This window comes from Podarcis raffonei, chromosome 1 (genome assembly GCF_027172205.1).
Source record: "Podarcis raffonei isolate rPodRaf1 chromosome 1, rPodRaf1.pri, whole genome shotgun sequence".
Classification (NCBI taxonomy): Eukaryota; Metazoa; Chordata; class Lepidosauria; order Squamata; family Lacertidae; genus Podarcis; species Podarcis raffonei.
Window position 1 is genome coordinate 84,066,960 of NC_070602.1, and position 22,805 is coordinate 84,089,764.

A 22,805-nucleotide genomic window follows, 5' to 3' on the forward strand; every position below is an offset into this window, starting at 1 on the left:
TTTACCGGAAGTTCAGGCTGCAGGTCACTGTCAATATTGCTTCCCTGCCCCCCACACCAAAGGCTAGGCCTATCGCGCTCTAGAAGTGGCGGAAACAAGGGACTAGCTGGAGCCGGAAGTAGTTGGAGTGGGAGGGGAGGGAAAGGACGTGGAGGCAGCTGCTCGAGCCGTATCTTCCTCTACCGCAGGTCACGTGGAGGTGGCGCGGTAGCCTCTGCTTCCACCTCCCCCCCACCCCCTCGGCGGAGCCCGGCGCGGCTGCAGCATGGCGGACACGGCCTCTCAGATGCTGCTGGGCTCCGGCCTCACGGTGCTCTCGCAGCCGCTCATGTACGTGAAGGTGCTCGTGCAGGTGAGGCCTTCAGTCTTGGCAGGTTTTCCTTGCTCGTGAGGGCGACGAAGGGGGCGGCACTGAGTGGGTGGGAGGAGGTCAAAGCAGCCCCAGGTCGCCTCCCGCCCTCGCTCACTGGGGAAGAAGTTGCCTCCTCGCTCCCAAACGCGTTTCCATGGCAGCGCCCCCCCTCCCCGCGTAGCCAGCAGCCCCTCGAAGTAGCGGAGTCGCCCTTCGCCTTGGGTCGTATTCGGGCCTTGCTTTGCTTCAGACTTCCTTTTCGCAGGGCGGCGGCTGCTCGCCTCCCTACCCCGAGGCGTAGCAGCAGCGCCGCCGCCCCGGCTGAGGAAAAAGAAAGCCGCTCGTAGGGACGCGGGAAGCGCTTCCTCACTTTCGCACCATCCAGACAGCAGGCGCCGTCATTTGCAGTGCAACTTCGCTTTTGAGTCTTTCTTTATTGCGCTGCCTAGTACCGCAGGTGCTGAGGTGGGTCCGGCGAGGGAAGCCCTTGGGAATCAGTAGCTGCAGCCTGTTCTCTTCCAGAGTTGAATGGTTACTTACGAGCCCCACCTCGAGACTGGTCGAGGGGAAAGACTTCCCCAGGGTAGAATTTCAGTCCAGTTGCGGTGAACGGCTGGGCAAGGGTCCCTGGGTCCTTTGCAGAGAGCCTCCCTGTTGTAGAAAGAATGCTTCCTGCGGGGTTTGGCTGCTGTCAAGCACTCCGCCAGCTGCTTGTCACACTCGCATGCCATCCTGCCGCAGATACTCGTGGACTGGCATTCCGTCTCTGATCCGTTGCACGAGAGTTTGTACCGCTGCCACTTTACCCTGCGGTGACACTTTAAGGAGACCCTGGCGTGGCGGTAACAGCAGTCATGAATGAAACAGCACTGATCCACTGCATCCACGGGGCTTCCAGAACCACCAGTTCCACAGTAGCAGCCATATAGATTGAGTCCTAGTAGTGGGATTTGCAACCGGTGCCGGTAACACCAGAGGGTCAAAATCAGATCCAAGACACTGCGTTTCTCTCGCTTGCTGCCTTTGCTGTGTCCGCATTCCTGAGAGAACAAAATTGCCAGTGCTAGCCACAGAACAATCCTCATTGCAGAAGCCAATGTTTAATTTTAGCCAGTTTCAGACTGGCGTACCTCACTCAAATGTTTTTGTGAGCCTGGCTGATTTCTGAATCTGGATCAGTTTTCTGCGCTGGTTTTATGTGTGCCTCGTATTTAAATTTGTCCTCTTCTCATTTTTATTGGTAGCATTTCGGACACTCCCAGTAGTTCCAGCCTCAAGAACTTCTTTATTTAGTATATTTGGCTGCATGTTGCTTTTGGCCAGCTGTGGCTTTGTACTCGTATCATCATTGGCTGAAAAGCATAGCTGCCCCAGGTACAACAGCCCTGTCTGTTAAAATATTTAACGGCCTTCTAATAAAAAATGCAGGAACAGGAAGTACATTAGCATTTCTGAGTTTGGATACACAAATTCCTATAATGTAAGGTTCAGAATTTAAGGACAAAAGACAATTGTGAGGCTTCCTGTTATTAGCCTCACAGTGGTTCTCATATTATTCACTACACAGAGGATATGTGGAGCTATGTAGTGGGATATCTATCTCAAAAATAAATACCGCCTATCTCTGCCAAGAAAGCACATTTTCTTCTTTGCTAAATTGGACTTGTGAAACACAGTACTGTATCCAATTTGTCCGTAAAACTTTTTGCTAAATTGCAGACCTTGATAATGTGAGTTATAAACTATGGAAAACATGTTGCCTAGTATGATATATTGTGACAAATCAAGTGGCTATTCACAGCATAAAAAGCAAAATAGCTCCATGTTCTCAACTAGTTGTTTAACATTTAATCACAGCAAACTTATCTTCAGAGTCACCTAGATCACATCAAGGACAAACATTTTAAAATAACTTTACCTGGTTGGAAAAAATGCAGGGGGGAATCACTTTGGAGCGAAGAAGTGGGGGAATATAGTGCAGTGTCTGTGGGGATATATGTTTGGTCTGTAGCTCCAAATTTTATTTAAAGTATTTATTTCCCGTTCTTTAGCCAAAAAGATTCCTAGAACATCTTATGACAATCACTAGTAAGACATATATATGTATAGCACTAAGAGATGGCACCTGGTATCCAGTGATCCTACCAGACTTTCTGCTGAACTGCAGACCACCCAGTCATTTAATGTGAGCTACAAACTGTTACCATCTTCTGAATATAGTGGTTTTAGAACTTTAAACTTACAGTTAGTAGCATAGAATTCTAAGAACAAAAAATTCATCATATTTTCTCTTATGGTTCAGTTTTCAAATGTCCAGTGAGTGGAACAGCTGTAGTTGTTCACTGCTAGGGAATGTTGGGGTTATTCCTTGGGGTGCTGTTCACACTGTAGAGGTTGCTGCAGGCTGTCTCTTTATTTTGAAGGTGGGATATGAACCCCTCCCTCCAACTCTGGGAAGAAATATCTTTGGGCGACAGGTCTATCAGCTGCCTGGTCTCTTTGCTTATGGTGAGTGCATAATGTATAAGATTTGTGAATGAGCCAGAAAGACTTAAAGCAGGATTGGATTGCTGTAATTGCTGCGCTGCACTGCACTTGGCGGTGCCTATGCCTTTGAAGCAGAGCTTCTCATGTGTACAAGGATTAGCTAGAGATCCTGCAACTGTTGGAACAGTGGCAGTTTATATAGGTAAAGTGGTGAGTCTCAACTCTCAAGAAGCTTCAGTGCTACAGCCATGATCATTGGCTTTTGAATTCATGCAGTGAGACAGAGTTAGAATAACAGGAAAGTACAATGTTTGGGCATTTGAGCCTCTCTCTTCCTGTAGCCTATTGCCCTTCAAGTATCCTTCATATGATTTAGCCTGTGCATGCATGTGCATGTCCCAGCAATGCCACACTTCATGCTCCGACTTGTATATTATTGGCTCTGAGCTTGCTTGCTTTCTTGCACACTGTTACTCAAACTTAGGATCATTAACAAGTAACTTGTTACTGCAACCCAGAGATGGGGGAGCTGTGACCCTCTTGATGTTGTTCAACTTCCTAACCATTTGGCAATATCTGGGAAACCTGTGACTTTCCCTTCTTGCTGTAGAGGATGGCAGAGTTTGGGAAGGGCAAGCCGGGTTCTGGTGCATGCTGACATTATTTTAAGTGTAGTCCAATGTTCAGTTAAGCATGCTGAAATAAATAGGACATGTGCATGCTTTGCTGTGCAGGAGATTATGCCTGCAGCTGTGTATCGTGACCTTTGTACTGAAGTTTCTAACTTGGCATCAGGCCCGGTTTTCTCTAGCATGGGATAGGCCGAGTTTTAAATAGTTTTGCATCCCTAACTTTTTTTTAAACACATTTTTGGGTGCTGGAATCTCCTCTAGGCAGGTGTGTGAATGGGAGTCAATGTTGAGTATGATCCTTTAATCTGTATTGACTTCTGTTTTCAGCTAAACACATTATGAAGATTGATGGAAGGGCTGGACTCTTCAAAGGTTTGACTCCTAGACTCTGCTCAGGAGCTATCGGCACTATAGTGCACAGTAAGGTTTTACAGGTACTATATAATTTTATTCTATAGCAACGTTAGTATGCTAAACATTTCACAATCTGATAAAGTCAGCCATGCCCTGCTAAGCCCTGCCAATAAGGTGTTAGTTGCCTTTTTAAGGCAGTGAAAGTCGTTATTTGGAACACCTGTAGAACAGTGTGCAACTTCAGGTATTATTCCCACCTTCCCTAGACTCAAGTTGCGTTCTGTGGCTTGTCAGAGATTGGAAGGAATGCTTGCTATGGCAAATATGAGGAGGGTGTTTGTAGTTGTCTAGGATTAAGCCTTAGTAAACACAGTGGGCTGTTTCCACATGGAATGTATCACTTGAATGAGTTTTATCTGCTCCCCTCCTTCTCTTGTGTGCTCCCATTCATTAAATTGCATCCTCTTCAGTGTAAGGCCAAATTTCCAGTTGTCTTCAAATAATCAGGGTATGGTATGCACTCAGCATTCACACAGGGGTTGTAAACTAGCTTAAAGCCTTGGCAGACAAAATTTGTCCTTAGAGCACCAAAGCATAGCTTGGCATTTTATGGCCCAAGCCAACAACAGTTCCAAATAAAGGTATTTGCTAGTTATACTTTTTGGTTGCTGCCAATAATTATTGTGATTGATGCTGAGAGTGAATGGGAAGATACTTGACAGTTTCATGGGGTGGTTTCCAGCAAAGTATTTTATTAGTGCAAGGGCTTCTGGCTGTGCAGCAGAACTTCCCTTCCATCTCCTCTCCCCATGCATCCTCTAAATGTGTTCCAGGGGTTACCCCAATCCTCTGAAGCAGATTTTGGGAGGGTGCACGGGTGAGGAGAGTGAGATGAAGTTCTGTTGCACTAACAGAACTACTGTTTTGGATACGACACATGGTTTTGACCATACAATCAGGTCTCTGAGCATCAAAACTGTTTATTTATAGGATGCACCATTTTGATCTAAATTTAGTTTAGCCTTGTTTTCTGTGGACTGCCTGGATTGCTACTGTGGCCACTTGGTTGTGCCAACCTGTAAGTAGCAGTTTCAGTTTTTTAAGGCTGTTTCTCTGCTTTTAGTTACACAGAAGAACTAGATTGGCAGATGACTCAAATGCACATTGCTTTCAATAATTAATCTGTGAAGAATCCTATATAACTCATATATAAGTAGTGTTGTTGACTTAGAATACATCTTAGAGAAATCACTGAACATATTGTGGGATAATAGTTGCAGAGTAACATGCAGGTTTTTATAGGTATATGAAAATCCTTCAGAAGTACTGTATTTTTCCATCTATAAGAGGCCCCCATGTATAAGAGGACCCCTATTTTTTCAGCCCAAAATTAAGAAATAAATATTTTAAACTTTTTGTGTATAAGACGACCCCCAATTTTAAACTTTAAAAATTTGGGGGAAAATATAGTCTTATACATGGAAAATATAGTATGTATTACTTTTTCCCAAAAACCCAGCTGGCTTGCAATAAGAGTACAAGAAGTAATATGTACTTTCTTTTCATTGGGAATAATTCAAGTAATAATCTTGAGTACATTTTTGAGACAGACAGACAGCATGGAATATTGAAATATATTTTTAAAAAGTAAAAAATTGTCCAGTAGCACCTTAGAGACCAACTAAGTTTGTTCTTGGTATAAGCTTTCATGTGCATGCACACTTCTTGAGATACACTGTATCTGAAGAAGTGTGCATGCACACAAATGCTTATACCAGGAACAAACTTAGTTGGTCTCTAAGGTGCTGCTGGACATTTATTATTATTTTTTTATATATTTTGACAGCGTCAGACCAACACGGCTACCTACCTGAATCTAGAAGCATGGAATATTCTTATTAATTAAATTTATTAGACACCTTTTCTTGCAATCCAATCGTGGGAATGGGAAAGTGAATGCAAAGACAATTACGTATGCTTAAAATGCTGAGAATGAGAAGATAAGCCATGGGCTCATTTTTCTCTGTTTTCCTACTTCTAGCACTGCCAGGAAGCTGATCAAGTTGAGGTAAGTAGGTTCTTAGCTTTTATTTGTTTGCATGAGTTGCTTCTCCCTTTCCCACCCAAGTGATTTCTCCTCTATTTCCCTTCCCTGAGCTCATGGGTATTGGGAGGTGGCTGCTGCCTGTATCAGATGGTATGTAGAGTAGTGCGTTCTCTGGGAGTTCTGGGGTTCTCCAGAATATCTTCCATCCAGAATTAGACAGCACAGCAAGATACCTTCTACAGACAGCACTGGAAATGCCGTCACCCCATGACTTCTGATGCTCACTTTTCTCTCCAGGACCCAGGGATCAGCCCCAAGGAACCTGCGTCCTCCTTGGAGCAAGTTGTTAAGGAGGTAAGAGATGGATTCATTCATGGGCTAAGCTAGGATGTATTAGGATTTCACATGCACAGGTGCCAGGGTTGAACAATGACAATTTGTTCACTGACAGAACTGATCAGGCATTGCATTTTGGTTAAATTAACATGGGCAGCCTCCAGGAATAGGAGCCAAGCTTGGCTCCCCTTCAAAAGAGGCACTGCCACCTACCCACTGCTAAAAGATGCTGGGGGAGCAGCAGGGTGTGTGAGGTGAATGACTGGGTGGCACAGATAGGTCAGGCAGTGGGGAACCCTTTAGAGCAGCGGTTCTCAAGCTGTGGGTCCCCAGATGTTGAACTACAACTCCCATCATCCCTGAGCTCTGGCCTTCCCAACTAGGCGTGATAGGAGTTGTAGTTCAACAACATCTGGGGACCCACAAGTTGAGAAAGGCTGCTTTAGAGCCTATGGGTTGGTGCCTGGCAATGGTGCAGAAGTGTCCCACATTGCAGCCTGCCAGTTTTGTTCCATATCAGTGAACAGAGGCCAGGAGAACTGACTTTAAGCGTGCAATATTGGGTTTTAATTAACCCAGCATTAAGGAGGGTTCTGCTTGCCCGAAGGAGCAATTTATTCTCTCCTCCCACTGTGCACTGTCCTGGGGGTTCTCCCAATCCTCCAGAGCAGATTTTAGGAGGATGTGGCAGGAGGAGAGGGAGGGAAAGTCCTGTTATGTGAGTGGGAATCCTTGCATTGGCTTCCATGGGGGGGGGAGCACATTGTACAAGCAGAAGCCCTTGGGCAGGGCTTCTGCTGATGAGTTTGTTAGGTGAATCCCACCCAATATGACAGGATGTCTGCAAGCTGTTTAAAGGGGAGTGTACATCCAGGCACAGAAGTCCTAGAACTGGAGAGATGAGGCTCCTAGAAAGAGCCCTTCCAGTGTGCTGTAGTGGGCAATAGGATGCACTTGGAAAGTCTGTGCCTAGCGTGATAATAGAGCAAAGCACTTTCTCTAAATGAGCTGAAACCTGTGGCTCGGCTGAAACTAGTTTTGATTGGTAGAGCAATTATAAACTCAGTTTTAACCTCAAAGTGCAGCTCTTTAACACAAATGCTTCGAGTTGTAACTCACACTAAGTGACAGTCATTAGGTGCTTTAGTGGAACCTGGTCAGATGGGGAGCATTCTGTCACTTTAAATCTTGCCATTTCCTTGGCTGGCCTTCTGCTGATGTTCTTGCCATTCCTTTTGGTCATAGACTTCTCAAGAGATGATTGCACGTTCTGCTGCTACGCTAGTCACCCACCCTTTCCATGGTAAGTAGGGGCCAGTAGCCCTTTGGTCACTGCCAGCACACATTTACCTCCCTGGCAACAAGAAAGAAGAAAGTCATTCACCAGCCTTTCCCTGTTACATTCAGGTCCCTTCATGGTCATTGTTTTTTGTGCTTCGGGTATCCATCTTGCACAGTGCTGGCTTTGATCAATTATCTGATATGTAATTATTTCCTGATGACATTTATACTCTGCTTTTCCTAATCAGCTGAAGGTGCCTAACAAAATGAGTCAAAACACACTGGAAGCCAGTGCAGCTGTTTCAGTAAGGGGGTCACGTGGTCCCTGTACGCAGCTCCTGTTAACAGGCTGGCTGCAGCATTCTGCCAATTGGAGCTTTCAAAAGCAGCCCAATGCAGAGAGCATTGCAGTAATCCAAATGTGATGTGTATGAGGCAAGTGTTGCCGTGACCAAGAATGGGCATAGTGGGCACACTGGTGTCAGCTAGGCAAAGGCATTCTGGCCACAGCTGTCACTTGGGCATCCAAGGTCCTTAACATGAGCCTGAATTTTCAAGGGGCATTCTATTCCATTTAACTGTGGTTGAACCCCTGTTCCCGAACCAGGGGCATATCTGTCCTGTCTGAGTTAAGCTTCAATTAGGAGAGTGGCGAAGTAGTGTGTTCCTGTGTTGGCCTGAGTAGGGGAAGGAGAGTGGGGAGGATCCTTGCTGATGTCATTTCCCTTTTCCCTCCGTCCTTGTCCTTCAGTGATCACGTTGAGGTGTATGGTGCAGTTCATTGGCAGAGAGACCAAGTACAGGTATGTGCATATTTGTGACCAGGCGGCTTCCTTTGGACTTTAGCCCACAAGGCCAATGCCTTTTTTATAGGAGAACTTAAAAAGAGGCCAGGGAGCAATTAGTGTGTGAGCACAGAGGTTTCCTGTCATCGTTGAAGTTGAAAACGGGGAGGGGGTCAGGAAGAGCCACTTGTTTCTTGATTTCTGAGAGTAAATGAATTTCTTTCTTAATTTTCAGTGGGGTGCTGAGCTCCTTTGTCACCATTTACCGGGAAGAGGGCATCTTGGGATTTTTTGCGTGAGTACTTGCTTGTGTGTGGGGGGGGGGTGGGTGAACTTCCTTTTGTACCTGCCATGGTTGTTGGTTCATGGGGGACATGGGGAACAGGGAGGGACAGAGGGCGAGTCCAATTATGGCCAGAGCTCATGGGAGGCAGAATGTTCAACTAGTTGAAACTTTGGACTAATTCAGCCCAGATTTTCTTAAGCAGATTGCGATCTTTCTTGGGATAATGTATAACATTGTGCTTTGCACTGAAGTTGATCAGCCTCCCATCATGGAAATACAGCCAGACTTTCTGCCTCAAACACTGGAGGGAAACATGCATATGTATGTAAGATGTTTTTTCCAGGCAGTATGTGGCCTCACTTATCAGGGTTTTTTTCCTTTTCCAGGGGCCTTATTCCCCGCCTGCTTGGGGACATCCTGTCCTTGTGGCTCTGTAACATGCTGGCCTACCTCATCAATACCTATGCACTGGAGAATGGGGTAAGTAGACTACAGGTAGTGTGATGTATGGGGTGTAGACAATGGAGTGCTGAGCTCAGGTAGGCAGGTATGAAAGGTTTCCTCCCCTAGCCTTGGTCAGCTTGAAGGGTCCCTATTGTGGTCCTGTTGCACATCCTCCTGAGCAATACAGTGGAACCTCGGGTTAGGTTATGTAAACCTCAGGTAATGTAAACTTTGGGTTGTGAAAATGGCAAACCTGGAAGTGTTTCGCCGCGCGCACATGTGTAGAAGCGGTCTCTACGGTTGCGAAAACTTTGGGATACAGCTGGACCTCCTGTACGGATCCCGTTCACAACCAGAGGTACCACTGTATATCCTTTTTGCCCCCAACCTCTGAATGTGGTTGCCTGTTGCTACCTCCATTACATCTAGTACTTTCAGGCAGCTCCTTCAGATTTTGCTCCAGTGCAGGGATTATGATGAATTTGGGAATGACTACTCTTAATAGAGGAACAGGGGTCAATTATTTTGTTTCTCTTCTTTCTAGGTCTCCACCATGACTGAGATGAAAAGCTATTCTCAGGCTGTCACTGGAGTGAGTCTACAGTTCATTTCTCTTTCCTGTGGGAAGAGGGGGTGGGTTGTGTCCTGAGGATGTGAGTGTAGGCTTGAGCACTTCATCCTGAAGCTGGGGGTGATGCTGGTGATGTCCTGTGCAGGAAGCCTTGCAAGCTGTACACCTCAGGATCTCTGTTCAATACCTGTGAGATCCGTCTGATCTCTAGTGCTGAACTCTTAAGTAGGTGCTGTTGCTTGGCTCAAACTACTGTTCAGCTTAAGCTGAACAATTACCAGCCGTTTCATTTTATCTGCTTCATGATTGCTGTGAACTCCTGTCCTGAAACAGAATTGCGTCTGCAATAACGCTTCACTGCCCTGTGGAGCTCCTTCTCTCTAGCCTAAGGCATACTCCCTGCAACTACAGGGTGACTGTTCGATTTGCTGTAGCTCTAAGAAGGTTCTGCCATTAAGAGGCCATCAGCTGGGTGGGGCTTGTGAAGGAAAACTGAGGGACTCTTTTCATTGGTGTATTTTGCTGTATTGTATCTGCAGTTCTTTGCCAGTATGCTGACTTACCCCTTTGTACTCGTCTCAAACCTGATGGCCATTAATAGTTGTGGGTGAGTGCAGAGTCTGATTTCTCTAACTTGGCTTTTGATTGTGTGTTTTCAAATGTATAATACAAGCAGTTCAGTCTCATTTAGTCTTGGTTTGTCAGGTCCCTTTCCTTCATGAAGCAATGAGAGTTTTAGCAATGTGCTGCATCTCGCATCTGTTCTCTTCATATTTTCAGCAGCTGCTTTCCAGTGTTTAGGTACCACAACCCACAGAGCTTGAAAATAAAGCATCTGACATGGAAAGTCTCCTAGAATAGCTCTTAAGGGTTTAATTTAAAAGTTCAGTGGTCAAAGAGCCATCTCCTTCACTGCGCCCTGCCTATGTTCAAAATAGTTGTGGCTGGAGATGCAGCTAAGGACTTCTAAAAATTTGAACCTGGCTTTCAATCTTGTGGTCATCTGCAAATCCAGTAAATATTTTTAAATTCATGTGGACACTACAGGTCTATTCAATAGATTTCCAATCTCAAGAGAAAATAAGGGATCTGTCCTGTTTCTCCCTGTGGTTGTCAAGCTTTTTTTATTCATTTTTATCTTACTACAGTACATGGTTTATGGGTGTTGATTTTATTAATGAGTCTGATCACACAGAGGTAGAAAATTGTGATTCTTTCATTGTTTGATGGGTTAGACCAAGCTTCCTCAACCTTGGCCCCCCAGATATTTTTGAGACTACAATTCCCATCATTCCTGACCACTGGTCCTGCTAGCTAGGGATCATGGGAGTTGTAGGCCAAAAATATATGGAGGGCCAAGGTTGAAGAAGCCTGGGTTAGTCACTGGGATGTACCTTCTGGCCACTAGGAGACAGGATGTTGAGAACTGTGGAGTCTCTTGAGAAAATACTTAAATTATAGGTCTGGTTCACGCATCACATGAAACCATAGTTAATGTGAATGAGCATGTTATGGGCTTATTGCTTGGTTTGGAGAGAAGCAAGCAGACACAACAAGCCAAGACATGTGGTTTGTTGCTCCCCATGCAGACAGAAGCTGAGGAGAAGTGAAGTAAGGACTTCTGAGCCCACTGCACTTTCACAATAAACCATGGTTAAACTTGCATTAAACCATGCTTTTAAGCATTAACTATGGCTACGTGCAGGGACACAGGTGGCGCTATGGTCTAAACCACAGAGCCTAGGGCTTGCCAATTGGAAGGTTGGCAGTTCGAATCCCCGTGCTGGGGTGAGCTCCCATTGTTTGGTCCCATCTCCTGCCCACCTCGCAGTTCGAAAGCATGCCAAGTGCAAGTAGATAAATAGGCACCGCTCTGGCAGGAAGGTAAATGGTGTTTCCATGCGCTGCTCTGGTTCGCCAGAAGCAGCTTAGTCATGCTGGCCACATGACCCGGAAGCTGTTTGGACAAACGCGGGCTCCCTCGGCCTATAGAGGGAGATGAGCACGCAACTCCAGAGTTGTCCACAACTGGAACTAACGGTCAGGGGTACCTTTACCTATGGCTACGTGCAAGTCAGACCTGTCATTATTTCTGTTCCCAACAACAGGTAGTCATATTCTCAGAGACAACTTGCAAGAAGAGCATGAAAGCAACAACCCTTCCTTGTCATTTGTCTCCAGCATATGATATTAATAGAGTCTGCCTCTAAACATGGGGATTCTATTAGCCTCTGTATCAGTTATGTGAAAAACCATTTCTGTTTGTTAGTTCTGAATGCCCTGCCAGCTTGTTTCACTGTGTTTACTCTCCCCCACTGCAGTGCAAATCTAGGAGAAGGGGAGAAAGGTTTATATTTTTCTCCACTTATCTCTACATTATTCAAGATTTTATAAACCTCTTGCATTCTTTTGTGAGCTTTCTCTCTTTTTTTTTTTACACCCTCTGGACAAATAATTTTGCTTTGCTTTACACCAGAGCTGACTCATCATGGTAGTAAAGATGGGCTTTGGTTGTCTGGGTGCCTTGCCTTGTACAGCACAGCAAAAAGCTGGCTGCAAGCCTGAACTGCTGGTGTACAAATGCATTTCTATCTAGAAGAAACAGACCTTTTACTTTGCTCATTGATTCAGACCTATCTCTCTCTCTCTTTTTTTTTTAATATAAAAGCTCAGCCTGAATGTTCTTCGAAGTAATTGCTCTAGTCTAGAAGTTGCATCTGGGCTACTGTTTCCCAAGTGACTATGAAGCTAGAAATGGATGTTCTGCACATGGGATATTGTTGGTGAGCCATTTTGGTAAATTACCCATGTCTCTTGCTGTTTTTCAGGCTCGCTGGTGGCCTCCCTCCTTATGCCCCAGCCTACTCGTCCTGGTTACACTGCTGGAGCCAGCTACAGGGGGAGGTATGTCTGTCTTGTCTGCCCTTTCATTAGAGGACCATAGCATCTTGCCCTTGATGTGGGTGGGAGAGGAATAATTGGCAATACAGAGTCCCCCTCTCCAATTCTTCCAGGGGTTTCGGCTGTTGGGTGTACCAGCCTCCCAAGCAAGGATGCCAGACCAAGATGTCACTGTGTGGCTTGGGGTGCCCTCACCTCTTCTGGGTGCATTCCAGCTGCCACACCAAGTGTTGATATTCCAGGGTGGGCAAGCTTCGTCTCTTGGGACTTAATTTTATGGTTGGGAGAGCCTTGAAATAGGGAGCCCTCTCCAAGCTCTTTCTTTCTTCAGAAAAGAAGAGAGAAAGAGAGACTCTGCCCCTACTCCAATTAAAACAGATTACCCCAGACAGAATTTGACCCTCAATTGGGAAGGAAAAACCCCTCTGTATTTGTTGCTGGCAAGATGCTGGACCTCTGTCCCCAAAGTCTTAATCTCTATTCACATTCCCTCTCATGCCTCCTTTTTCCTCGTGTTTTCAGGGTAACATGAGCAGAGGGAACAGCCTGTTTTTCCGGAAGGTGCCTGCAGGGAAGCGGTATGTGTGGGAAGAGAAGAGATTTCACTGAGCCCTGGGGCTCTTGCGGCCGCTCCAGATGCACAGAATGATGGCAGTGTGTTGATTTCTATACAGTTTTTTAAAAAAGAAAAATAATCAAATTAATCTTGGGCAATGGACCTGGCTGTGAGCATGACTTAATGACAAGTGTGATGGGGGGAGTTTCATTTCTGTCTCTCAGATCGGTGGAAGGCAGCAGGGGCAAGGATGACAGGAAAGCTACCCCGGTCAGAGGAAGAAAAAAAAAGACGGCTTACACTGTTGGAAATGTGGAGAGTTCTTTTCCTTTTCCAGAGATCACTGATGTCTGTGTTGATGGGAATGCTATCTTTCTCCCCAACTCCTACCTTCTGATGGTACCATCCCAGGACTACTGTGGGTTGCTGGGGGAAAGTGGACCAATATTTTTTTCCCTCCTGTCCCCAGACAGTAGAGCTCTTAGCCTTCTCCCCCTCAAACGTTTTGTTATATTCAGGCATGAAAAGATTGCTGGCAAATTGCTAGCCCTGCTTGGCTGTGCAGGGAGTTAAGCATTATGGAAGCTGTGGTGGGCAAATCAAGCATGTATGCTGTCAGATCTGGAGTGTGCCTCTAAATTTCCTTGGCAACACTCTTGTGATAGCCACCACGGAGAATGTTGCTTGAAATGGTTCCACACTGCCATTGCATGGGGGGGGGTTTTAGGGCAGATGCTCACTATGTGGATTAGGCAGGCTTCCTCCCCTTACCCAATCAAGCCACTGCAAGCAGTCAGATATGTGGTGGAAATGACCCAGTCTGGCTATTAAGAGGTGGTGTGCACAAGGCTCCCACACAGTGACGGCTCCCATATCGTGATCCAAATTGGCCTCTCTCTGGTCACAGTAATTTGTGAATCCGGCCTCCACAGACGAAATGTTGGGGCACTCTGAGGAACAAGTCCCTGCATCTCATCTGCTACTGTTTCAGGGGTTCTGAACAAACTGCGGGGGGGGGGGGGAGATAGAAAGCAACTGTCTTCTGAAAGTGTTTTTCCAAGAGGATTGAAATGTGTCAAATGCAGTCTATTGGCCATAAGAGGTTCTAGAAGAGGAGAGTTCTTATGTGTCTGTGCCTAGCAAAATTGCTCTTTGAAAGCATGACCGTGAAACCACTGGCAGTGCGGAATGTGACGTGTTAACTCAGTATGCTATTAGGAAAGTCTCTATTAGCATTCTTTGTTAATAAAGTTGTAGACAGTGTAACCAGAAGGCATAACTCCTGTAGGCTTTTGTTCTCATACAAACCAGCCAGCTAAGGCAGAAGAGGGTGAGGTTAGCCCCCTGTCCTCATTCCTGTACAATCTGTGCTACTCGCTCTTGGACCTTTCATGATTTCACAAAAAAAGCACGGTTGCTGCTACTCACGTCACTTTACCATCTCCAAAAAGAAATGCTAGGTTTGTGAGGGACGGAGGTGGCGGTTTGCCATATTTGTCTACTGCCTAAAGATATAGCTTTTAGATGGGGGTATTTTGTACGCTCATTTGCAAATTATAAAAGGCAGTTACATTTCCAGTCACATTTTTCTTCTTGGCTCTCATCTTACACTCACTCTAGATGGCATTTAGGGGCTGGTTGGTTTGTGGATTGGAGCAAAGCTGCCATTTCTTGGAGGATGAATGGATCAAACTGCACTAGTATGTGATATGAATATGAATTAGGGTGATGAACATAGGTGAACATAATGTCATGAAATGCAAAAGCATATCTACTATGCTGGTGGGACCAGTAGTACAGGTAAGATACTTACATTTCTAAGAGCCTAAATTGGCCTTCATCAATATGGTACCCACCAGATATTTTGGACTACAACTCACATCATCACTGATTATTAGTCATGCTAGCTGGGATGGATGGGAGTTGTGCCCTTAGATGTTTTTGGATCAGGAATAAGAAACATCTTGTCTAAATGGATAAAGAGGATAGGAGTGAAGATGATGCAGAGAATTGCCCACAAGTACTAAGAGTACACACACACGCCTGTGCAATTTTCCAGTAAACTATTAACATTGTACCAGACAATGTGTGTGTTCCCCCAAGCTTAGGTAGGACCTCTTGTTCTTGGCTCCTAGAACAGCTAAATGCATTATTACAGGGTTGTTGGGTGGGTTTGTGGGGGGGTTTTTTTAATGCCCCAGATAATACTTTGTACTTGCTCAAATGTAGCTATTTTATTCCTTGGTATCAGTAAAGTTTGAGTTGTTATTTGAAGCTGTCGTTCAGCAATGATGAACAGACATGAGAAATGGGCTCCCAACAGTAGCCCTTGTGGTATTACTGCTGGAAGTGCCCTCTTGCGTTGAATACTAGAAACTATGGGAAGAATTGAGCTTCACACTCTTCTGTCACTCTTTCTGCTTGCCAGACAGACCAATCTCTGCTCTCCTCCCACCACATTCTGTTCTTGGGGTTCTCTCAACACCTCCCACCCTGTGAGCCAATTTCAGGGGACACATGGCACAAGGAGAAAGCCCTATTGTGCTAGCAGAACTCCTGTGTGGGCTTCTGATGGGGGACCAGTTCGTTGACTCTGGCCCTATGTATCATCTACCGGTCCTCATGCCAAACTGTGTGCATTTTACAAATGTGATATACTTTAATTGGAATTTTCTGGTGTTAAAGTAAAATATTGTATAGCACATGCCTTAACAGTTATCCGCAGCGATTGCACATAGCTTCTCCCAATACTTCATTTAAGGTTCTGTTTACAGACGTTATCATTTCGATTACTTTACTGAGCCTCTACAAGAGGTCTACAGTAATGTTTTGTCAGGGCATAAACAGGGAGCAGCACTATTAGGTTAGCCAACTGGAGGCTTCAAACCTGTCAAAAATTCTCAGTAGACTTCCTTCAGTCATTTTGATTCATCATGATACAGTTCTGAAGCCTGGGAGTTTGTATGCTTCTGGGGGGCCCAGCAACCGTCAGATAAAACTCTTCCGGGAGCACAGATGGAATCGGTGAAAATCAAATCTATCCTTCATCTGCTGGCTATTTGTTTGAGGTCTGGATCAAATCGGTTTTAGCTGGAAAGGTATTGATTCAGCTTAGATGTTAACTGTAGGGCCAATGTGCTTGTGTCCAGATTATTAAATGTGAACCTAGTTCTTGAAACTTCATACAACTTTATATATATATATATATTCAAAATATATATATATATGAATTTTCTCATTTAAACCATCTGTTTTTGCTACCACTGGTTTATTTTTTACTGTCAGAGCTTTTGAATAGCCTGTCACAGCAGAGAAATGGGTGTATGCAGGTCATAGGACAGAAAGCAACTAGTAAAGTTGGCTTCAAGGCATTGTAGGGCTCTCTGCATTGATGTGTTGTTTTCCAGGACATCACCATAGACTGGGTAATTGAGGCTTTGTAGCTTCCTGCCTAGTGCTGCTATCACCAGCTGAATGTAGCCTTTGCCACGGTGTGCTGGCATGGTGTAAGCATGGGTCAGGCACCCAAATTGATCCAGCAGGACCCAAGAGATAGGACATCCTCCAGCATCCAGAAGGCAACTACTAGGGAAGCAGTCGATTAGCCGAGTCAGATAGCAGAGACTCTGCTCATTGCCACCTACACTCCAGGTCTCATTCAGCAGGGCAGCATGAGTGGTGTTGAGAGATGAGAGTTTCAGTTCTGATCCTGACCTGAAGAATGAAAGAAAGGTTAAGGCCTACCTTCAGAAGTAACACTTAAGGCACGATGAACCAGCCAGCTACAGCACCCAAGTGTCAAGCTTGAAGTCTGCAGGTGGAGCTGGGGTGCCCTGCAACCACCTGAAGGTTAACATGACAAAAGGTGTAACTGAGCCCTCTGGGGGTTTCCTAGATCTACGAGCACATGGTGGTGCTTGTTTGATCTCTAGTCATGGAGAATGGGAGGCCCTAGCTAGTTTATTATTTATTAAATTTATTCCCTACCGTTATTAGTGAGGGACCCAGTTTTTATGCTGACTTCCTTACTTGGGCTACATTTTCCCAAAATTAATTAAGAGGGAATGATGAGTGGCATTGTTATGAGACTTATTAAATGCCACTAATGTTGCTTGTTCCTGTACTTGCTGCAACAGAGTTAAATCTTGAATATTTAATACAGGCTTCCTCAAACTTGGCCCTCCAGTTGTTTTGAGACTACAATTCCCATCATCCCTGACCACCGGTCCTGCTAGCTAGGGATCATGGGAGTTGTAGGCAAAAAGCATCTGGAGGGCCGAGTTTGAGGAAGCCTGATTTAGTACCAGCAAAGATTTAGTACAGAGGAGCTCATTACCTTGTGTAGCTGCTATTAGCCCAGTGGACTCATAGTACTATAAACTACAGCTATGCTTTTGGTAAGTTGATCCCACTCTGCAGATGAAATGTTTCAGGAATATTAACCCTATGAAAGCACAATCCTTTATTGTAATATTTATCAACAGTGATGTTACATTCTAACCTCACTGCCTGCCCAGTTGAATGCCCTCCCCTCCCCTTCCCATTTTACAGAGGACTTATCCAGTGGCCCTGATGAACATTACTAAGTATCTGCCTTTTGTAAAGCCTACAAATATGATTTACAGAGATACACAAACATTGGCTTACTAGCCAGCTATTGTTTGTGCTTGTTCCTAATCACCTTGCTTGTGTCCTTGGGCATGTGCAGAATACCTGGGTAAGAAACAGGGATCATCTCTCATTTGAATTATGGAAAAAAATCAGAAACATTGAGGAGTCTTTCTGCAGTTACAACTGCCAAGGTCCTTGTCCTTTCTTCCTGAAAAGATAACTCTGCCTAGCATAAGAGTCACCTCTTGGCTTTGAGTTTATTTCCTCTTGCACATATTTTCCCCTGTTACAGGTCTCCAGTAAGTGGGCACCATGCTCTATATTACTAGTGCACTGGCAAATGTCTCCTGCCTTCCTTGTATTGCTTGCTACCTGCAACCCCTGAGTCATAGAGCGTGACATACATGGGTGTGGAAGAAGACAAATTCAAGGGTTTCTGCACAACAAAAACCTGGGTCCGAGTCACCAGCTTTGCGGAGAAATGCTTGGCAGCTGCTAGGTTTTGAGATGTCTGATACACACCATCCTGCAGACCTGGGTGTGGAAAATGGTGAGGGGATTATTGAGGTGCTCAGAGGAGAGGGGCAGAAGTCGCAGAAGCATAGACCACAACTCTATTATTATGGGAAAAGTAAAATGGTGATCACCTTAAGGAAGCCTTGCTCTGACTAGTGAAGAGGATTTCAGCAGCACCAAAAGTAAGATTTTCTTCCACAGATGCAGAACAGGTGACAATAACACTTCTCTAAATGCATATGCCAATGTTGAAACAGTTTAGAAAAGTACACACACACACTTAAAACTTGTGCATACAATATTCCTTTTTAAAGAATTCTAAATTAGCAACACTGGCACATGCACAGAACTTTGGGTGTTGAGGTGTCTTACCCTGAAGTAAGAATTCTTGTTTCCAATCAATGGCATCAGAATCTTTCACCAATTTCTCATAGGCATCTAGGTCCTTATAGAAAACTGCACAAGATTGGGTAAAATAGTTCCTTTCTGATGGCACTTTCTAGGCAAATACAAGCAGGAAAGATGGGAAGAGGTCATTCCTTTGCACACACTAGCCCACCTAGGAGTCTTCATCTAAAGAGCAGGCGTAAAAAGCTTTAAAACAGGTGGATAAGATTTTTATCATAGCAAACCCTCTGCAAGACATAGGCAACCACAGAAAGCACACATCAGATTGCTCATCTGATCAGTGACAAATGCCCCTCTTCAGATGATGGAGGTGCAATTTGCATCCAGCCTCAGATGATCAATCTCATCATTTTTAAAATTTCTCCCCTCTTTTTGCTCCTGCTCCCAATATCGGGGAGGTCTTTGATCCGATCAGGCCTCTGGGTTGGGGGTTTGCCACCCTTGTTTTAAACTAATTAAGTGTTACTATGCAAAATATGTGCAGTTTTTCTGTTTTAGGGGGCTCAATGACTCCCCCCACTAGCATATCTGATGTAAAGAACAGCATTTCCCTAGCATTCAGCTGACAATATTTCATTGCCAGGAAAATATGCCCCAGCTTGTACCTCATTTATGAGTGTGCTGTGGAAAGTACTTGTGCAAAGGAGTTAGGCACCTGTTGGGGTGTTGTTGGCACCCTGGCAAGAGATAATTTCCTGCACCAGGAATGCTCCACCTCCCAATCCTATCTTCCCCACTATGACTCTTTGTATGTGGCTGTACTCTCCCTTGGGTAAAAGTGTGCATCACCCCCCTTTAAAAATAATGGGGCGGACATGTTGCTGCCCCAGCAACAATGCACCACACCCCTACACTATGAGAGCATAAGTACAAGTTACCAAGCTATCAGCACTAAATTGAGGTTAAGGCTAACATGCAAAATGATTGTTCCCACTGGTAGTGCTTTCTTCGTCCTCACAATTCAAGCACTTTGCTGATGCTACTCACAGAACCAAGACAAACATCCCTCTCTTAGGTGTCCCATCTCAGCAATACCTCTCTCTGGAGCCGTGCAATGACCACTTGGAAGCTGGGCCAGGAATCTACCAGTATCTCCTGATGGAAAGTGTTTCCCTGGCACACGTTCAGCACAGCCCCATGGACCTGGTGGGACAAGAGGGAGGAGGCACGGCAGGGCCATTTCAGCTATCTTGATGTAACAGAAACAGGAACATTAAAAGAATTCAGATGTGTTCCTGGTTTCTTTCAAATGTCGCCTGTCAGTTTTGTGGCCAGCCTTGCCATTAACGTTGTCAGTGGTCAGTTGATCCATGAAGCCAACAGTGAGTCATGACATTGCCAGCCCAACCTTATCTGCCATTTTCTGGAAAGCCCTTGTGCCCAGAGTACAGTTCCTTGATCCCCTGACATTTCCAGCTCTAAAGGATAAGAAAGAAACCACTACTCCCTTCCCTCAGATTCTTGAAGAGGTATCTGTCAAAGACTGGGCTCCTGGTAGTGTTCACATTAAGCTTTGGGTTGGAATCATCGCCCAAGCAGAGGTTCTGCATCTGCCTGGCAAAGAGCAGAGGAGGATGCCATCTCACCTTTAGAGATTCGGGGAAGCAGCTCCTCAGCTCTTTCTTCAGTACTCGAAGCTCATCCTTGTTGACTAACACCAGCATCCTCAGAGTAGGCTGGGCCTCTAGATGCTCCAGAAATGAAGACAAAGACCAATGGTGCTTGGGGTGAAAGGATCTAACCTTCCCTTGTACTTCCCTTTCAGCAAAAATCTGCCATGGCAGAAAAAGCAACACACATTTTAATGATGCTGGGATGTAGAAGTTTGCCAGTCTCAGATTTACTTGGGTCATATGACTGGGTAAATGCCACAGAACACAGACAATGAGCTGTACAAAATGGCACTGCTGTGCCTCCTTTCACACCCCAATCTTAAAGGTGGACTCACCTGGGCACTTGGAAATTGGAGTAAGTGCATTCAAGGTTAGTAACAGCTTGATCAGTAACAGGGTTCTGTCTCAACAGAGTCAGGAGTTCCTGATGAATTCAAAGTCCAAGGCAAAATAACTTTTGACCAAGTCATCTTGGGATATCATCTAGCAAGCTAGCTTGTTCCCGAGGCCTTCCCCTTCATTTGTTTGAGAGAATCACCTGGAGCTACTTCAATGCAGGGGCGTAGCTAGTGGCTCCAGCACCCAGAGTGGCGGGGGCGCCACAGCAATCCACCCAGGGGGGTGGCCAGCAAGTCCGCCTGGCAGACACAAGCCCCATGCTGCTGTTTCAGGCAGTGCAGGCTCCCAAGCCCCTGCGTCACTCCCAGGACAGATGTGTGGCTGAGGCACACTGCAGACCAGGCCCCGCAGTAAGTGCTGCCGCCCACGGTGTGCCATTTTGTCACCCCCTCAGGGATGACACACGGGGCGGACTGCACCCCCTTCCTATGCCCCTGCTTCTATATTAACCCACCTTTCTGCAGTACACCTATGCTCTGCTGGTAGCACCCTGCATCCAACTTTCCTGGATTTTGGAATAGAAAGTAAATCAAATGGCATCTTATTTTTCTAAACTCTCCCAAGTGCTCTCAAACAGAAGAAAGGAGGACAATGTATTAAGTGGAGGAAGGAAGCACCAGATCACCCTGGGGAAATTTCAGAATTCAAGTCTTTCATCGATTGCCTTTCATGTTAATTTACACTGGCATCTGTCACACAACATTCATGCAGGAATAACATTTCTGCAGGTGCGCTAGCATCGACGGCAGTGTTCAGTGTTTCCCAAATGCCAAGCACAGGACTTGGAATGCCCTTAGAGCTAGGGTCCTGGGCCTTTACTATTTGCACATGGTTGGGGCATGTGTGCATCAGCCAATGCGTCTTCTGCTTATCTCTCCATAACGAACGGCATCTGTCCCAATTTTCTCTTACTCAGCTGTTAAAGGTATAAGGTGCTTGTCCTGTGTGTCTGACAACCCTACACCAGTCAATAAAAGATTCTCGCTCCAGTGTGGACCCTTGGCACGATCAGATTTCTTTGTAACGGTGAAGCAAGACCCAGATATGCAGAAATCAACCTTGTTGAATATATCAAAAAGCAAAAGTATAACTTATCATATTAAAACCTAGCAGGAGAAGCAGCAGCTGTCAGTGCTAGAAAGGCAGCTTAGATCTGAACTAAAAACACCAAAATACCTAATCGTGGTGTGTGGAGCTCTGTAGTGCTCCCATCTCTTCCTTAATTGGGCACTTACCGTCTGCAAAATGATATGAGGATGTTTCTGGATCCAGTTCTGGGGACCTTGCAAAAGGGAAAGGAAGTATTTTCTTCAGCAGGGCCTCTTACCTGCCAGGTAGAATGGAAAGGGCTACAGTCCTCTTGTCAGTCTACTACACAGTCATCAGAGGCAGTTAGGGGCGAAGCAAGAAGGTGGAGAGTCCTCTGCCAGATTGTTCTCATGCAGCAGACAAATGATTCATTCCCACATTTTCTGAGCCCACAGGGGAAATGGTTCAACCTAGCTTGGAAACAGTTATCCTGTCCCTGTCAAACATGTATTTTTATTTATTTATTGGTTAATTATTAAAAAAACACACATCCCTAACATCCTAGTTAAGGTGAAGGAGACTGTAAATAACAAAGCAGAAAAAACTGAAGCTGGAGAAATGGGAAATTCATGGCCAGCAGCCATCTAGGACAAACGAGGACCAGGACAAAATCAGAAAATGAACAAAACCTGCAAATGATGCAATATAGGTGTGGGGGGGTGTTCTCCAAAGGTCACACGTGTTTAGCAAGGCCTTCTCAGAAGGACCCTTATTTACTTTAAAAAGTGCACAACAATATATTTGAATTATATCTATCCATCTATCTAGTGAAAATATCAGCTGTGTGTGGATATATAAAAATAAAAAGATCAATTTTATACACAATCCTACTATAGTATGTAAAATGTAAATATGCAAAATTCTTACATAATTACATTTTGTCTTTAGTTCACTCACTTCCCATGATTTTTGTAATCACTGAGACACTCATAATTTAATCACCACCCTTTTATTTGCAATCTAGCTATCCTGAGGAAATTGACAAAGCCTAGGCACACGTACCTGGAAGTCATTTCCACTGAACTCAATGGAGCATATAGGATTGCATTGTAAAGATGCAATGCGAAGTGCAATTACTAGGGCAGAGCTTTCCAAACTTTTCATGTTGGTGACGTGATTAGCAGTATGCAATAACTA

The 22,805-nt window shown here is 45.1% G+C and overlaps 3 protein-coding genes across 5 annotated transcripts; 1 reads left to right on the forward strand and 2 right to left on the reverse strand.

The window, feature by feature from the left end:
- The first annotated feature begins 113 nt into the window (after positions 1–113).
- Positions 114–13,194, forward strand: MTCH2 (mitochondrial carrier 2). Its single transcript, XM_053400520.1, has 13 exons — positions 114–352; positions 2,776–2,860; positions 3,799–3,905; positions 5,867–5,893; positions 6,170–6,226; positions 7,454–7,511; positions 8,241–8,292; positions 8,510–8,569; positions 8,947–9,040; positions 9,549–9,596; positions 10,115–10,182; positions 12,404–12,479; positions 12,999–13,194. The coding sequence occupies exons 1-13, from the start codon at positions 266–268 to the stop codon at positions 13,083–13,085; spliced, it is 906 nt and encodes a 301-aa protein (XP_053256495.1). The 5' UTR covers positions 114–265; the 3' UTR covers positions 13,086–13,194.
- On the reverse strand, positions 390–1,500 carry LOC128419618 (phospholipase A2 crotoxin basic subunit CBb-like). The gene has a single exon (XM_053400531.1). The coding sequence runs from the start codon at positions 1,435–1,437 to the stop codon at positions 889–891; it is 549 nt and encodes a 182-aa protein (XP_053256506.1). The 5' UTR covers positions 1,438–1,500; the 3' UTR covers positions 390–888.
- A 3,061-nt stretch (positions 13,195–16,255) lies between the features above and the next one.
- LOC128419627 (glycine N-acyltransferase-like protein 3) lies at positions 16,256–22,771 on the reverse strand. Of its 3 annotated transcripts, none has more exons than XM_053400559.1 (6): positions 21,907–22,771; positions 20,154–20,258; positions 19,603–19,710; positions 18,532–18,658; positions 18,048–18,177; positions 16,256–16,746 (listed from the first exon to the last, which is right to left on the reverse strand). In XM_053400559.1, exons 2-6 carry the CDS (start codon positions 20,229–20,231, stop codon positions 16,335–16,337), a joined length of 855 nt encoding a protein of 284 aa, XP_053256534.1. In that variant the 5' UTR covers positions 20,232–20,258; positions 21,907–22,771; the 3' UTR covers positions 16,256–16,334. The 3 variants fall into 3 exon arrangements, with proteins under 3 accessions (XP_053256534.1, XP_053256523.1, XP_053256516.1); XM_053400548.1 differs by having other exon boundaries at positions 21,815–22,771; XM_053400541.1 differs by lacking the exon at positions 21,907–22,771 and having other exon boundaries at positions 20,154–20,536.
- Positions 22,772–22,805: the final 34 nt, after the last annotated feature.